We start from the raw sequence: 18,544 nt of genomic DNA, 5'->3' as shown, positions 1-18,544 counted from the left end.
TTCAATCATTAAAAGAGCTATTAAAAGCACAAAAGTCTGCGCAAGAGACGTTGTTCACGACGCGCGCTCCGAAATGCACTAAAACGAGACAAGAAAAGTTGGCTATCGCCTCATTTTGGGCTTCATGTGCGCATCTAAACCATCAAATATACATAAAATATAAAATGACCTGCTCTGAGATTCATTTAAACACAGTTTATGTCTTAATTGGACGTAAGTTGGGAGAAAATGATGTTGCATCAGTCATCTATTACAGTAGAGTTCTGCATTCGGTCTTAAAGGGGCAGTAGTCTAATAAACGTGACGATTGAGCCAATGCGAATCAAACAACAAAAGGCAGATAAAAATCACTCACAGCTCTTGAATGAATAACTTAAACTTTAATAATCTAACTATGATAAACTATGCAGTGTCATTTTACATTTGATTACTAGCTAAATTAAATTTCTTTTCAGAGAGAGCGACAGACTTAACTGAAAAGTAGCTAATTTTAGACCTTCCTGAAATTAAAGCACTGTGTATATAGGCTAATTTGTATCTTTGTTTAATTGTATTCTTTGTTTGACCATGTGTTTGTACTTGTTTTTGCTTATCTCATGTATATATGCATAACAAATAGATATTTTATACATTTTGTGACTAGCCTAAAATGTAACTGGTCGTATTTTGCATTAACACCTAGCGGTGGATGCACAGTTTGAAGACCCAGTCAGTGACGTCACAATATGCTTTTTTTTTTTTAAATTCACGATCACCATCTCCAAAATTGTACCTTTTTTTTTTACACTGAATCTTGGGGAAAAAAATATAGACCTACCTACCGACCCTTTTTTTTAAAAAAAAAATTGCTGTTACTGCAAACCAAAATATTTTTAAGGATGGCCTGATCATTGTCTTTCGAATGGGGAAAAGTAGCTCACGTCTGCGGATGATCTCTTGTGGATATTGGTCGTTGAGTCCGTAATGAGTCCCTTTGAGCTGCCGTCCTTGTTGCTGAACCAGTACTTTTTGCTTGAAATGTTCAAATTTGGCGATGGTGGGCCGGGAACGGGTGGAGTTGATGTTTTTCTGTCCTAAACGGTGAACGCGATGGAAAGTGATGTGCTCTACAGCCTCTGGTGCAAGTTTGAGCTGATTAACCAAGAAGTCCTTAACAGATTTTTCGGGGTCTTCGGTGGATGATTCGGGAATGCCGGAGAAGATTAGATTGTCTCTCATGCTGCATGACTGTATATCCAGGATGGTTTCTTGCATGGCTTTGTTCTCGGCGATGACAGAGGAAAGTTGAATGTTTACAGTGGAAAGTTTTGCAGCGAGTGTGTCCACGGAGCTTTTCAGTGATTTATTTTCTTCTGTGAGTGAATCGACTTGTTGTTGACTGTATTCCAGGCTATGGCGGAGGTTTTGAAACTCTTTGTGCAGTACTTCGATTAGTGAGAGTCTAGAGTCCAGGTTAGATAATCGCTCGTTGATTGATAAAAGTATGTCGGAACAGCAGTTTGTTTTGATCGGGGTGGATGCTGGTGATGTTGGTGACGGCGGTGAATCGGTTGATATGGGAGAAGAATCCGAAGTGCATGGTTTTTTGGCTTTGCGTGATCGCCCCATTGTAAACAGTCTGTTGAAGTGATGATCAATGTAATCCTCCAGTTGGTCCAGGTCTGAGATGAAATCCAGGTTTTGAGTTAGGTTTAAAGTGAGTGATGTTACGAAAAAAAAAAACCGAGAGAGAGAGAAGGAAAAAAAATAAAACTAAAAAGTTTTTTTTTTATCTTTTTCTAACAGCGGCGCGCTGCCATGTTGAATTTTCGCACCCAACGCACACACACACACTACGTCAGTACGTCATCACGCCAGTACGTCATCACGCTTTCGACCGGTGGAGCATTTTAAAGATTTCCACTCTGGAGGGTGGTTTCACTTTTTTGTGTTTTTAAGCCCCAAAAACGCTGTCGCCGTGTAAACGAAACGCACATCCGATAAAATATTTTTAAGTTTTCACCCGCGAGCGTTCTCATGTAAACAGGGCCTGAGTGGGTCAAATTCAAATGACAAACACCTGTCTGTGATTTCAGTAATTGGGGTTAGGAGACCGCCTATATTCCGGGCCGTGCTGACATAAGTGTGAGAGAGAGACTGGGAGCTCGTGCTCATATCCTGAGAGAAAGAAACTTCTGTTGTGTCCAGCGGAAAGAGTAGCCTATTAGCCTAATTATCATCTGTTTCTGTTGCCTTTTTGATATTTTGAGTTAGCGTTATTTGAGCACGACCACATGCTGTAAAAGAGCCTTGTAAATAAAAGTGCACGAGTTCCAGCATTCGCCGACCCTATCACGTCTCCTTCCATCACCCACACACAACGAACCTGTTTTACATCACATTATTGTTTTAAATGCCCGAACATGCACTAAAAGCGTTAAAGTCAATCAGGGAGGATTGGAAAATAGGGCTCCCCCGAAAGCCACTTAATTCGAACCCTGATGACAAGCTGCGCTTCATCACCTGACCTCCGTCAGCCGATAGAACTGACGTGATTTCACACATTCTTCAGACAATGGCACACGTTGAAGGCTGCATGCAGTTATGTTGCACACAATTATGTTGCGCACAATGAAAACCAGAAGCACACTCTGAGTTATTGATTATGCTTCTATCTCTAAACCAAGTCAAGCTACCTTCTTTCACGAGTCTAGTTTTGTTCCTCTGTTTTTTTCTCTCTCTTTCTAATGTGCTCTCGCACACATGAATTCATTCTTAATCAGCGCTCACTCTCCTGCTCTCCTCACACCTGTTCCCCTTTTGCCCTGATTTTCTGGCTACCTCATGTTCTTTTCCCTTCCTGATGGTTTATTGTTTGTTTGTTCATGTCCGTTACTGACCCCTGTGTATCTTTGCAACTGTTTCTTGTCCTGTGTACACATATGTCAGATGAGTTACTGCTCCGGCTATCCTCTGTTAAGTCTTTTTCTCTGTGTTGTCTGGAAATCGTTTTCCTGTTCTGCGTTCATCAAGATGACCTGTGATCAGCTGACAGTCTGTGTTGCATTTATCCTTTTTCTTTTCAATAAATCATTAACCAACTTTTGCTTTTGGATCTTTTTCGAACTGTTACACCTTCATTTATATAGCGCTTTTAACAATATACAGTAGATTGTTTCAAAGCAGCGGTTACAGTGATAATAGGAAATTATCACTGAAAGCATTACAGTGATAATAGGAAATTAAAAGCATTACAGTGATAATAGGAAAAAGCATTACAGTGATAATAGGAAATTAAAGTAACAGAGATTGTTTTGGCTTTACAGCAGCTCTAGAATAAAGTTATTATCTAGCTAAAATTAGTCATTTAATATATCTCTAAGAAGTTAGATGTTGAATGTTGAATATGGTATATTCAGTCTATCATCCAGAACGTTATATCTTGTCCCGTAACGTCAACAACCATGACGCATTGTTGAGTTCCCTTGAGAGCGAACAAAGTCATTTGAGTTCCATTTTTGAAAAAGTATCTTTGAAAATATTTTTTTTTCTAAATTTCAAAGTAATGCGTACTTGAATTTGATCATAATGTTATCCAGACACAACATTGGATTTTACAACAAAATGTTTAGGGAAGAATGGAGATGGTTGTAACACCTTTAGTCTAATGTGTGTAACTCAGTGTTTACTTAATATTGCAATACTTCTTTAAAAACGTATTTATCCGAGCACATAATTATTTTTAAAAAATCATGTACCCTTGTAATCTTTAATCAAAAACATAAACTCTGTTACAGCTGACCCATGTTACAATCATCCCTAGTCTTTCCTACTTGCTCAGTATTGTCCGTAACACTTAACAATGACTAACTGTGAAAGGTGGAAAAAGGAAAAGCCGCTTCCAGACTGATGTCATGTTGCTCATAGTCCGTATCACTCTCAACGCTACTCTGAGGCCAGATATGCTGAGGAAACACAGGAACTACATGCACACAGATAAAACAAATAACAAATACAGAAAACAAATGTTAAGTACCTTTCATCCAAATAATATCAGAACAGAGTAAAACACACTCACCCTCAGGATCACTGATATTGTTTGTAAAGTTGACAAGATGGATAGAATCTCTGTAGTTATTTTCCTCGGCTTCAGCTGTGGCCTGCAGGTTCATGTATCTCTTTTGGACCACAACAGCTAATGGTGAGGGTAAACACAGGAAAAACAAACAGTTTTATACCACAGTATCTAACATCCATCTATAAATGATGTTAGAGCCACTGACATTCCGAATATAGGGTCCAACGGGGCTAAATAAGGCGCACCGGGATGAAAGGAGCATTTTACTTTATTAGGGCCCAAGCCCTGAAAGGGCGCAGAGCCCTTTTGTTAGGGCCCAAGCCCTGAAAGGGCGAAGGCCCTATTGTTTTCCTAAGGATTATTATTATTAGGGCCCAAGCCCTGAAAGGGCAAAGGCCCTATTGTTTTCCTAAGGATTATTATTATTAGGGCCCAAGCCCTGAAAGAGCGAAGTTATAGTTCCAACAACTGGCTGCAGGAAGTGTGTCACTTTCAAAATACTTTTATTTTTACCTGATTTGCTTTAAACTTCTCTACTACTAGGGATGCACCCATACCATCTTATTCAGAATCGATCTGATCAGATGCCAAAAATTCTGAGTATCGAGCAATACCTATACCGATCCGATACCAGTGCAGTTTTTTTTTTAGATCAAGTAGAATTTCTATAACTCTGTGTTGAACTAATTATCACTCTTGTGTGTGTTAAACACAATCTACTTAATACAGACAACTTCATTATAAAGATAAACAACAAATCCAAAAAATATATGACCATAATCTATGACAAAAATGCTATTATAAACTAGATTAGTGGATAATACACATTGCTCTTTGTATTGTTGTGAAATACATTCATGAAAAACAAGATAACAAAAATAAAAAAGATAAATTATTTTAGATATACCCATGGCTACTATAAAATTGAGACAACATGTTTTAAATGTATAGCACAGATGTTTAATAAGGCCGCAACATATAATAGATAGGACAGAACAAGAAAGGCAATTAATAATCTGTCATTGCATCACTGCATTATGACATGAAAGGCTCAGTACAGTGCGCATCCCAAGCGGAGAATGATGTGTTACAGCGCGCAGCACGTCGAGTCTACACTAACCCAAAGTTCAAATGATTTTAACATTTAAAATTTATATTTAACATTTATATTTAGATTTGGCATTTATATTTAACATTTATATTCAACATTTATATTTAGATTTAACATTTATATTTAATATTTAGATTTAACATCTAGATTTAGATTTAACCTTTAGGTGTAACATTTAATATATAGATTTAACTATTTTAAATATCTCTAAGTTGACAAATATACATGTAAATGCACTAAAAAGTGACCGTCAAAAATTCATACCAGTTTTTTAAACATAGTTTAAAGCTAAATGTGACAAAATGGTGCTGTTATTTTCAGCGTGAGACGCTTTACAAACGGCGCCCCATAAACAACTGCTGCCTCTGGTTTTAAAGTTGGAACTGCTTCATGTTTTAGTAACTGTTTCTTGTTGAATCCAGCATTGAATTCGTGGAGATTCTGGAAGCTGTTTTTCTTAAAATGCGCAGCACAGAGAGCGATGTCATTGTATCCATTGTTGACAAACTACAGCGTTCGTGGGAAGCCCGAACACAGACAGCTGCAGACACCTGACAGCTGGATGAACATAACAAACTTTCGACGAAAAGCAGAAATATGGCCATGCCCTTTTTTGCATATTCCGGAGGGAGGGTTGATGTAAATGTATGGGTTAGTGACGTCTAAAATCCTGTTGTAGTCCCGATCAAGTCGTTTTTCTAGGCATTACACTTCCTGATTTTTAAAAGATGATATCTCTGCTTACATTGAACTTTCAGCGCTGCAACTTTGGAGATAATGTTCATGCACCAACAGCAACATTACACACTATTTAAAATGAAAAAAGTGAAATTGCAATCAACCACCCCTGGGATGCCCTTTAAAGGTGCAGATATTACAATATGGTGATTTAAATATCAAAGTTGATTGAACACTGATGAGAATATTGTTTCAGAATAAATTAACACACACAAAATAAAAATAAAAAATCCAGACGAGCAACTTTTTTACTCAGACAAGTGAATGACAGATTTACTTTTCCGAAGGACAAGCGTATGAAAAGGCTTAATGTTGAGTCCTCCCCATATAGCAATTCTATCAGGATACACATACACCGGTAGGCAGTGGCCCACCTTACCTGGTGACCACTGAGGGTACCCACCTCTTTTTTTACCACAACACCTCTGTTCACATTGAAAAATGACACTGAATTGTTACAATATTTTATGTAAATAAATAAATGCTTGTGGTTCGTACTGATGTTATGGTAACACTTTACAATATGGTTCATTAGTTAACATTAGTTAACTACATTAGTTAGCATGAACTAATAATGAACAGCACTTATACAGCATTTATTAGGGCCCAAGCCCTGAAAGGGTGAAGGCCCTATTGTTTTCCTTAGGATTATTAGGGCCCAAGCCCTGAAAGGGCGAAGGCCCTATTGTTTTCCTTGGGATTATTAGGGCCCAAGCCCTGAAAGGGCGCAGAGCCCGATTGTTTTCCTTTGGATTATTTTTAGGGCCCAAGCCCTGAAAGGGCGAAGGCCCTATTGTTTTTCTTGAGATTATTAGGGCCCAAGCCCTGAAAGGGCGAAGGCCCTATTGTTTTCCTTGGGATTATTACGGCCCAAGCCCTGAAAGGGCGAAGGCCCTATTGTTTTCGTTAGGATTATTTATTCTTCTTATTCTTCTTACGTATTATTATTATTCTGCTACCTTTTGGGCACTTTTGGGGCCCTTAACGTGTTTGAAAACTCTTGAAACTTTGCACATGATTAAAATGTTTAATCAAATGATTAAAATGTTAAATCGCGATTAATCGCATTAATGTCATAGTTAACTCGCGATTAATCGCACATTTTTATCTATTCTAAATGTCTCTTGATTTCTTTTTGTTACATTATTTTTTTCTCATTTTAATGCTCTTCTCAATATGGAAAAACGGAAAAAATTTTATTGAAAATAACATTGGAATAGTGTTCAATTTCACACTAACATATAGCCTATAAATAATCTCTCACACAATGTAACACTGTCTATCAATAAAAGGGTGAAAGAAATACTGACGAGGCCCTAATATTGGCGAGGGGGCGGAGAATTCGCATCATCTGTGTGTGTGTGTGTGTGTGTGTGTGTGTGTGTTTTCTGGGCCATCAAGTGGTGTTTCTGACTGGACGTGCTGCGATGATGATAGCTCAGTTCACAACGACAAAACACAGATCACTTGGTCTTGTCAATGGGACAATATGGCAACTTTTTAAAAGTAAACTTTCCATTCAAATTTTAGGGCATCCATTTCGGCGTCTTGCGCTCGTTATCCACTCAAAAGTAACGTTACTATTTGGCCGGCTCGCAAGCCGAAACGAGTGTGTGCGGCACAAAACGTCAGAAACCCTTTCATTTCAATGGCTTGTGCCGCGCGAGGACGTTTTGTTGCTTCTTTGACCAAAGCGCAAGCGGATCAAGACCATAAACAAAACAACAGGCACGCCGCAAACACACGTTTGGGCTTGCGAGCCGGCTTTGAGTGGAACTCCCTGAGGAATGCTTCCAGCACCTTGAATCTATGCCACGAAGAATTGAGGCAGTTCTGAAGGCAAAAGGGGGTCCAACCCGTTACTAGCATGGGGTACCTAATAAAGTGGCCGGTGAGTGTATATATATATATATGTGTGTGTGTGAGTGTATATATATATACATTTTTGCACGTCGTGCAGAATAACGAATCGGTTACCTAACGTAACCTCGGTTCTCTCTAGATGAGGGAACGAGTATTGCGTAAGCTAGCTTACGCTACGGGAAAGATTCATCTTTGCTGAGAAGTTGAAGCCAAAAAATTATTCCATAATTTTGTAATCATTGGCAACGCAGTCTCTTCTGAGGCAGACCATGAGCGGGCTAGCTAGCGGCTCATTGGTTCGCTCAGAGAGAATGCACGAACCTATGGGAGAGCGGCGCTGAGTCCGCGCCCAATGAGCGGACGGCGCTCGCTCACTGCGTCACAGCCCGCCAAAAGGGGCGTGGCTACAGTGTATAAAGGTCGCTCTCCCAGCTAGTTTGTCGATTCTGTAGCATGAAGCGAAACGCTAGTGGCGCAAGCACGGCCGGGAACGCAATACTCGTTCCCTCATCTAGAGAGAACCGAGGTTACGTTAGGTAACCGATTCGTTCTCTTACGAGAGGTTCTCTCGTATTGCGTAAGCTAGCTTACGCTACGGGAACACCTGGTCAACGCCGTGCGCGCTAAGTAACCACTAAGCATCCCAGGGGGAAAACCGGGGGAATCTTTAAGTGGATGAAGATAATAAGGCGGCCAGCATAGCGGCCGTTATCATCTAGAGCAAAACGCCCTAAGGCGGCCGGCGAAGCGGGCCGTGATGTGTAATGCATAAGCACATAGGGGAACACAAGGGGTGAGCCGGTTGTGATGGAACTCCCGATAGTGCGGCTTTCTATAGGAGAGCTGTGAGTACTAGACCGCCAGAATTTTAGCCTGTAAGGCTGGAACTTCCAAGTTATAAAATCTGACAAAAGTGGAGGGGGAGGCCCATCCCGCAGCCACACAAATGTCGTGAATGGAAATTCCGCAGGACCATGCCCACGATGAGGCCATGCCTCTGGTGGAATGAGCCCTGATGCCCAGAGGGCAAGGCAGGTCTTTAGCGGCATAAGCAGAGGCAATCGCGTCTACTATCCACCTGGATAGAGTCTGTTTCGAGGCGGCTAATCCCTTGGTGCTGCCACCGAACGACACAAACAGCTGCTCTGAGTGTCTGAACGCGGCAACGCGTGTAGTATACACTCTGAGAGCCCGAACCGGGCAGAGGCGGTCAGCGTCACGTTCGCTATCGGATGCAGGCAGCGCCGATAGAGAGATCACTTGCGCCCTGAAAGGGGTACCAATCGCTTTCGGAACATAACCGTGTCTAGGTTTCAGAATGACTATGGAGTCATTTGGTCCAAACTCCAGGCACACGGCGCTCGAAGAAAGCGCGTGAATGTCCCCCACTCGTTTTACTGAGGCGAGTGCCGTCAGAAGAACGGTTTTTAGCGAGAGGTATTTTAGCTCCACGGACTCAAGTGGTTCAAACGGTGGGGCTTTCAGAGCTTCTAGAACTATAGAAAGATCCCAGACCGGCACCGTAGGGGGGCGAGGGGGGTTCATCCTTCTAGCTCCCCTGAGGAAGCGGATGATAAGCTCGTCTTTGCCCAGAGACTGGGCGCGCCGGGGTTCAACGAACGCCGCGACGGCTGCCACGTAAACCTTAAGAGTGGATGGGGACCTGCCCCTATCCAGCATCTCCTGAAGGAACACGAGCAAAGACGAAACCTTGCACGTCCGTGGGTCCAAATTTTTGTCGGTGCACCATTTGGAGAACACAGACCATTTTGCAGCATAGAGCTTTCTGGTAGAATCCGCTCTGGCGTGTTTGATCGTGTTCAGAACCCCTTTTGGCAATTCGACGCGTAGTCGTTGGTCACCCATGCATGAAGCGCCCAGCGCTGTGGATGGGGATGCCAGATCGAGCCGCGGGCTTGAGTGAGGAGATCTGCTCTGATTGGAATGGGCCACGGGGCTGTCTGTGACAGCCGCGCAAGCTCCGTGAACCAAATCTGATTCTCCCAGCGCGGGGCTATGAGGAGCACCGAGTGGCGTGAGTCCCTGATTCTCTGAATGACCTGCGGTAGCAGAGAAATCGGGGGGAAAGCATAGAGCGGGCGGCGGGGCCAATCCTGGGCTAGCGCGTCTTCGCTCTTTGAGAAGAATATTGGGCAGTGAGCGTTCTCTTCTGACGCGAAAAGATCTATCTCCGCTCTGCCGAATAGGCGCCACAGCGTTTGGACTGTTTGAGTGTGCAGGGACCATTCTCCGGGGGAGACCAGGTTCCTGGACAGCATGTCTGGACCGTCGTTCAGATGGCCCGGTACGTGCGTCGCTCTGAGCGAAAGCAGGTGACTCTGGGACCACAATAGGATGCGGCGTGTCAGATGAAAGAGATTCTTGGATCTGACGCCGCCCTGACGGTTGATGTATGATACCACGGCCATATTGTCGGAGCGAATCAGGACGTGGTGACCGTGTATGCGCGGGAGGAAAAACAGCAGCGTGTTCTCGACCGCGATCATTTCCAGACAGTTTATGTGTAGGGAACTCTCGTGGCTCGACCACTGGCCGGCGGCCGGTGAGCCCTCGCAAACCGCACCCCAACCCGAGTTGGATGCGTCTGTCGAGATGACTTTCCGGCGAGAAAAAGTCCCCATGGTAACGCCCCTCTGAAACCACTCGATTACTGACCATGGCTGCAGTGCAGTGATACATGTCTGAGTAATCTTGATCATCTGGCGGCCCGTCGTCCACTCGCGGTGGGATACGCGGCTCTTTAACCAGAGTTGAAGGGGGCGCATGTGCAGAAGACCCAGCTGTAGCACAGCGGAGGCTGAAGCCATATAACCCAGCATCCTCTGAAAAGATTTCAGGGATGTATGGGTACCCATCTGAAAAGAGGCGGCTAGGCGCTGAACACGGCGCGCGCGCTGTGTGGATAAGCGAGCCGTCATAGTGACAGAGTTCAAATCTATTCCAAGGAACGAAATAGTTTGACTGGGCTGGAGAGAGCTCTTTTTCCAGTTGACAGAGAGTCCCAGCGCTTCCAGATGGTTGAGGAGAACTGTGCGGTGCGACAGAAGCTCCGTCTGGGAATCTGCTAGAATCAGCCAATCGTCCAGATAATTCAGTATGCGCAGCCCCTGACTTCGCAGGGGGGCGAGCGCTGTATCCATGCACTTCGTGAACGTACGGGGTGCTAAGGATAGGCCGAACGGGAGAACGGCATACTGGTAAACTTGACCCTCGAAGGCGAAACGTAGGAATGGCCTGTGATGAGGGTTTATCTGGATCTGAAAATAGGCGTCTTTCAGGTCTAGAGAGATGAACCAGTCCCCCTGGCGGACGTGCGCGAGGAGTTTCTTGACTGTGAGCATTTTGAACGGTCTCTTCATGAGCGCTTTGTTCAAAGCCCTGAGATCTAAGATCGGCCTGAGGCCGCCGTCTTTCTTGGGAACCAGAAAATAACGGCCGTAAAACCCCGACTCGGTCATAGATTGCGGGACTCTCTCTATAGCGCCCTTCTGCAGTAGCTTGGCTATTTCTAAGCGAAGCGTGTTCATAGCGGCCGGGCTGACAGTGGATTCGAGCCGCACGCGCGAGCGTGGCGGGCGGCGACGAAACTGTAATCGATAGCCATTCTTTATTATGCTTAAAACCCACGAGGAGATGCCGGGGATGGCTTCCCACGCTTCGAAGCGAGCGGCTAGCGGCTGAATGGCGATTTCGCCCTGATTGCTGCACATAGCGGGCTGGACACTGGGTGTGGGCGCGCTTATAATGTGGAAGGCAACGGGACTTACACTCAGAGAGGAGTTTATGGGCCGTGTGACAGAGCGGGCAGAGGGGGGACACGCGCACGGGCTCGTGGGCGTGCTTATGTTCTCTGCTACTGGAGCGGATAGAGCTCGCTCCGCGAGAATGGGCTCTGTGAGAGACCCTGGGCATATGGTGCTTGTGTGTGTAAGTGAGCACATGCTTGTGGGCACATTTTTTACACTTGAGGCTTTTATGCTCTTTTTGTGAACTCTCTGGGTAGCCGTGAAAACGGCTTTTAGTCGCTCGCAAGCGGGCAGGGAAACCGGCTTGATTGTGGCGGTGAACTCTACTGTAGTCGGCGGTGAGACGGGGACTAACAGTGGGCGAAGCTTTGACGGCGGTCCGGCCGCAGCGGGAGAGAGCCGTCTTTTTCTCAGCTGTGCTAGGCAGACTTCTGCTGATCGGGCTTCAGCGCGATCTTGGGTCGAGGCCCCCGAGGAGGAGGCTGTCTGCGGCGGCTGTCAGAGCGAGGGCGGCCGCCCTGTCTACGCTGGGGCTGCTGAGCTTGCTGAGGCGGGCGCTGCTGTGGGGTTCTGGCAGGAGGCTCCTGAGAGCGGCCTGCCGAAGAGCTAGAGCGGCGGGGCAGGAACAGATTCATGGCGCTTTCTGTACCTCGGAGAAGCGGTCAACGATGCCCGTGACGGCAGATCCGAAGAGCCCGGTAGGAGATATAGGCGCGTTGAGGAACACGGCGCGTTCTGAATCTCCCATATCGGTGAGCGTGAGCCACAAGTGTCTCTCAGCGACAACGAGGGCGGCCATGCATTTCCCCAGGGCTTGTGCGGCGGCTTTAGTGGCGCGAAGGGAAAGATCCGTAGCGCTTCTCAGATCCGAAAGGATGGGCGGGTTCCTACCGCTGTTCGCCATCTCGCACAAGATGTCGCTCTGGAGCAACTGGAGGACTGACATGGAATGCAGCGCTGAGGCGGCCTGTCCGGCGGCGGCATAGGCGCGGGCATGGAAGTTGGAGGTCGCTCTGCACGCTTTAGAAGGAAGCGTATGAGAAGAACGCCATCTGGCAGAGGGTGGGCAAAGATGAGCGGCGACCGAGTCCTCAACGGGCGGCATGGCAGTATAACCCTTCTCGGCGGCTCCGTCCACTGAGCGCAGCGAAGCGGACACATCGGAGCGGTTACGAGCCGAAAGAGGGGCATTCCAGGATTTCGTGAGCTCGTTGTGTAGCTCAGGCAGGAATGGTGCAGCCCGGCTGCAGGCGGGGGCCGGGCGCCGGTGCAGGAACTTCCCATCCATGCGGTTCGGTGGTTGCTCGGGGGGAGGAGACCACTCGAGACCCAGGCGGTTGACGGCCTGCGAAAGGAGGCGTTAGTTCCTCCTCGATGCCGGCGCGGGTCCCCGCACTCTCTCGTCGATGAGCCGATCGACGACCAATCATCGCTGTCAGAAGCGTGCAGCGAACAAGAGTCCTTCTCATCCGCGGTGTCGTCGGAAGCGACAGAGCGGCCACTCGGCGGCAACTGTAAGTCCGGCAGGGGCGGAGAGGGAGAGCGGTCGGTGGGCGGCGGCCCACCTGGATCCGCAGGGGGCTCCGGCGGCCTCTGGGAGCAGCGTTTCTTCTTCCGCGGCGAAGTGAGAGGCGGCGCGGGAGCGGTTTTGACTGCCTGCAGTCGAGCCCGCAGGGAAGACAGAGGCAGGTCCTCGCAGTGGTCGCATCCTCCGTTGGCGAGGGCGAGCTCTGCGTGATCCACTCTGAGACAGAGAACGCAGATGGGGTGGCGGTCTCCTTCCTCGAGTGAAGAGCGGCATGAGCCGCAGGAAATTCGAGGCATCTTGAAAAAGACGCTCGTGCTCTTTTAGGAATAAATGGAATAAAGGATACGCCTTGGATGGCGCTAGCTAGCTGGGCGGCTGAAGGTGGCAGACGGCCGGCTTCCTCAGACTCCGGAGCTCGCTAGAAGGTGCCTTCTCGACGACGGCGGCTTCTTCCCAGGACAGCGGATGCGTGTAGCTCGCTGAATGAAAAAGAATCGACGAACTAGCTGGGAGAGCGACCTTTATACACTGTAGCCACGCCCCTTTTGGCGGGCTGTGACGCAGTGAGCGAGCGCCGTCCGCTCATTGGGCGCGGACTCAGCGCCGCTCTCCCATAGGTTCGTGCATTCTCTCTGAGCGAACCAATGAGCCGCTAGCTAGCCCGCTCATGGTCTGCCTCAGAAGAGACTGCGTTGACAATGATTACAAAATTATGGAATAATTTTTTGGCTTCAACTTCTCAGCAAAGATGAATCTTTCCCGTAGCGTAAGCTAGCTTACGCAATACGAGAGAACCTCTCGTAAGAGAACCCTAAAGGTGATGCCACCGGCTTTTATATATATATATATATATATATATATATATATATATATAGCTGCAAGCAGCGATTTAGATAACTAAAGGCACCGGGGTTGCGGTGCCACCGGCTTGGGCCCGCAATCGCTGCTCGCAGCTATATTTAGGGCCCAAGCCCTGAAAGGGAGAAGGCCCTATTGTTTTCCTTCCGATTATTTTTTTATTAGGGCCCGAACACCAACAGTGCGAGGACCCTATTGAAACTGTTAGGGTTATTAGAGCCCGAGCACTAACAGTGCGAGGACCCTCTTGAAACGGTTAGGGTTATTTTTTAGGGCCCGAGCACTAACAGTGCGAGGACCCTATTGAAACTGTTAGGATTATTTTTAGGGCCCGAGCACTAACAGTGCGAGGACCCTCTTGAAACTGTTAGGGTTATTTTTTAGGGCCCGAGCACTAACAGTGCGAGGACCCTCTTGAAACTGTTAGGGTTATTTTTTTAGGGCCCCAGCACTAAATTAATAATAATAATAATAATTTGTTACATTTATATAGCGCTTTTCTGGACACTCAAAGCGCTTCACATAGAAGGGGGGGATCTCCTCAACCACCACCAATGTGCAGCATCCACCTGGATGATGCGACGGCAGCCATATTGCGCCAGAACGCTCACCACACACAAGCTTACTGGTGGAGAGGAGACAGTGATGAAGCCAATTGGTGTATATGGGGATGATTAGGAGGCCATGATGGACAGAGGCTACTGGGCAAATTTGGCCAGGATGCCGGGGTTACACCCCTACTCGTTGGGGTTATTACGGCCCGAGCACTAACAGTGCGAGGACCCTATTGAAACTGTTAGGGTTATTATTTTTTTTCTTTTTTCTGCGAAGTAAGCACTCATGTCAGGACTGGTGAAAAATTTCGTATTTTGTGGATTTCGCGGATGGGCGGGGCAAAATGGCTCGCTAGCGCCACCTAGAAAAAATTAGCCCCTCGTTCAACCTACATGCACGAAATTTGGTGGGGACGTGTATCATTTCAACACGCACAAAAAAGCCTCAAGAACCCATACCCTAAACTCGACAGGAAGTCCGCCATTTTGAATTCGGCGATCAAATTGGGACGATTTACACACTCCGTACTTTAACAAACTCCTCCTAGGGATTTAGTCGGATCAACTTTCTGCTGTACCTTCTAAAGGCATTGACGATGTAAATTTGTGCTATCTGCGCGTTTTCGTCGATGGGCGTGTCCGTGGCGTCGATGATTCGCCATGAAACAGGAAGTTGTAGTAACTTGGCTGTAAATGCCAAGATCTGCACGGAATTTGACACATTTGACAAGAATCCCGCCCTGAACAAATCTACATGCCGACATTCACCCTAAGTCATAGCGCCACCTAGTAGCGAGAGGAAGTGACCTTTAAAGACGCAGCCCCCACCACATATTTGACCGTCAGGTACGAAATTTCTGTGGTACATCTACCATGTCCAGACGCACAGAAAAGTCTCTTGGAGCGATGCCCTGAACTCAACAGGAAGTCGGCCATTTCTAATTTTACCGCCATTTTTGGATGATTTACTCATTACGTACTTTAAATAACTCCTCCTAAGGATTTTGTCGGATCGACTTCAAATTTCTGCTGTGCCTTCTAAAGGCATTGATGATGTAAAGTTGTGCTATCTGCGCGTTTTCGTCGATGGGCGTGTCCGTGGCGTCGATGATTCGCCATGAAACAGGAAGTTGTTGTAACTTCAGTGTACATCCTCAGACCAGTGCAAAATTTTATACATCATACAACAGTCCCGCCCTGAACACATATACATGCCGACATTCACCCACAGTCATAGCGCCACCAACAGGCAACCTTTAATGAAGCTTAGCAAATTCACAGCCGCACCGGCTGAGCTCCAGAATATGCAACGCGGCCGCCTCACACCCCGACGTGCTACAGGTGCGAGGGCCCGCCCATCGCTGCTTGCAGCTTTAATTTTTTTTTTTTCTGCAGGATGAAATGACTGAGGGGGCATGTGAAATTGTTAATGGGGCTAAACTTTATACCATCAATGAACAATCAATATACACACTTTGCTTTGGAACAATAGATTTTTAAATGCAGCGCTCCATAACACAGATTTTTAAATAACAGCGCTCTATGCAACCATAATTTTTGCATAATTTTTCATTCATATATGAACTCTTTCATGCTTAAGTTTAAAATATTCTGACTTACTCCCCAGAGTGAGTTTTTATTTTAGAACATTCCCCCTTAATGTTTCCATGGCAACGCGTCATATTTGTCACGTGACACCATAGCCACAATGAATGACAGATGTGTATTGCTTTTATTTCATTTTTCCTTTTTTATTTAAAATATTCACAAACTTGCTTACCATGTGTGACGATCAGCAGCCGTGGTGCCCTCGAGGGCCACTAGAGGGCACTCTCTCCCCATGTTATGTTTCCCCATGGACTCTTTATGTTTTATTATGTTCAGCTGTGTTTCATTATTAGGGCCCAAGCCCTGAAAGGGCGAAGGCCCTATTGTTTTCCTTAGGATTATTCTTTTCTATTATTATTAGGGCCCTCTGTCTGCCTCTGAACGACATTGACGAATTACGAATCATCTCTGCTTATATTGTGGGGCCGCCGGTCATCAGCTCCTTTCCTGTCCTGTTCGTCCTCCCCGGCCAGCTGTGAGTACAGTTCGCCTTCCGCTACCCATTTCTCCAATGAAATACACTCCAGTAACCATTACTTACCAGAATCGATCTCTTCCAGTACAAGCATTGATTGACTCCGGTTCTGCAGGAAACTTCATCCCGCTATCCACTCTTCAACGACTTCAGACTAGTCAAAGAGCCATTCCTCACACTCTTCAGATACACTCCATTCTGGGAAAACCTCTTGGCCAAGGACGAGTCGGACATCGAAGTCCGGATATGTTAGTGAAGATCAGCGGTCTTCATCAGGAGGAAATCTCTTTCCTGGTGCTGGAGGGTTCAACTGCTGAGATCATCCTGGGACGCCCGTGGTTGGAAGTACATTCTCCCAACATCCAGTGGTCCACCGGGGAGATCTTACAGTGGGGGAAGAACTGTTTCGATCGTTGTCTGCTCTCAGTCCAGAAATCTTCACCGCCTTCATTCACTCCAGTCTCTGAGGTTTCCCTTGCATCCACATCCGTTGAGAGTCCACCCATCAATGACCTACCCGAAATTCCTACTACTTACCGGGCGTTCCAGGATGTTTTCAATAAGCAACTGGCTACCACACTACCAGCACATCGGCCATGGGACTGTGCGATCGACCTGCTGCCTGGGGCAGTGTTACCGCATGGTGAGATCTATCCATTGTCCATCCCGGAAGAGAAGGCCATGGAGGAGTACATCGAAGAGGCGCTTCAACAAGGTTACATCCATCCATCAACTTCCCCTGCCGCTTCCAGCTTCTTCTTCGTTGGGAAAAAGGACGGAGGCTTGCACCCCTGTATCGACTATCGGACAATCAACCAATCTACAGTCAAGTTCCATTATCCCCTTCCTCTGGTCCCGGCTGCAATGGAACAACTTCGGGGTGCTCACCTGTTCACCAAGCTCGACCTCCGGAGTGCTTACAATCTGATTAGGATCCGCAAAGGAGACGAGTGGAAGACCGCGTTCATAACACCAGCGGGCCACTATGAATATCTTGTAATGCCCTTCGGTCTGTCCATCTCACCCGCTGTCTTCCAAGGCTTCATGAACGAGATCTTCCGTGATTACCTGAATCAATTTGTCATCATATATATCGACGACATCCTCATTTACTCTGCCAACCTGTCTGAACACATCCGTCATGTTCAGCTTGTCCTCCAGCGTCTGAGAGATCATCACCTCTACTTGAAGTTGGAGGAGTGCGAATTTCACCAGAAAACCATCCAGTTCTTGGACTATGTCATCACCCCCCAAAGTATCACCATGGACCAGAGGAAGGTGGCTGCCGTCACCAGTTGGCCTCGACCCACCAATCTTAAAGAACTGCAACATTTCCTGGGGTTCGCTAATTTCTATCGCCGTTTCATCAAAGGTTTCAGTCAGATCAGCGCACCCATCACTTCTCTACTCAAAAATGGGGCCAAGTCTCTGTCCTGGACCACCGAAGCCACCAACGCCTTTGAAGAGTTGAAGAAGTCCTTCAGTTCAGCTCCTACCCTCATCCTTCATGATCCGGATCTCCCATTCCTTGTGGAAGTCGATGCCTCCACCACCGGGGTAGGAACAGTCCTAACTCAGTGGCAGGGGAACCCACTCCAACTCCATCCATGTGCCTTCTTCTCCAAAAAACTGTCCCCGGCGGAGCAGAATTATGATATCGGCAACCGGGAACTGCTGGTAGTCAAACTCGCTTAGAGGAATGGAGACACTGGCTGGAGGGAGCAAAACACCCATTCGTCGTCATCACCGATCACCGCAACTTGGAATATCTATGTGAGGCTCGAAGACTCAACCCACATCAAGCTCGCTGGGCACTCTTCTTCACTCGCTTTAACTTCACAGTCACTTACCGCCCAGGTCATAAAAATGTTAAAGCTGATGATTCCCGTCCGTCTGTTCCTGAAACCATCCTCCCTCCAGCCCTAGTGGTTAGCTCCATGCAATGGAGCCTGGACGATCACATCGCCGAGGCCACCCAATCTGAA

The 18,544-nt window shown here is 46.7% G+C and overlaps 1 protein-coding gene across 2 annotated transcripts in view; it reads right to left on the bottom strand.

The window, feature by feature from the left end:
• The window catches only part of LOC120464725 (T-cell differentiation antigen CD6), a 110,522-nt gene that overhangs the window by 71,589 nt on the left and 20,389 nt on the right, over positions 1 to 18,544 (bottom strand). For both annotated transcript variants that reach the window (XM_039654228.2, XM_039654229.2), the window contains exons 8-9: positions 4,058 to 4,174; positions 3,851 to 3,961 (exon numbers count right to left, since the gene is read on the bottom strand). In XM_039654228.2, coding sequence (XP_039510162.1) covers positions 3,851 to 3,961; positions 4,058 to 4,174 — 228 coding nt within the window. The remainder of the gene's footprint in view (positions 1 to 3,850; positions 3,962 to 4,057; positions 4,175 to 18,544) is intronic.

The sequence above is a fragment of the Pimephales promelas genome, chromosome 18 (assembly GCF_988280905.1).
Source record: "Pimephales promelas chromosome 18, fPimPro1.hap1.1, whole genome shotgun sequence".
In the NCBI taxonomy this organism is placed as follows: domain Eukaryota; kingdom Metazoa; phylum Chordata; class Actinopteri; order Cypriniformes; family Leuciscidae; genus Pimephales; species Pimephales promelas.
This window is presented reverse-complemented; position numbering and strand designations above follow the sequence as displayed.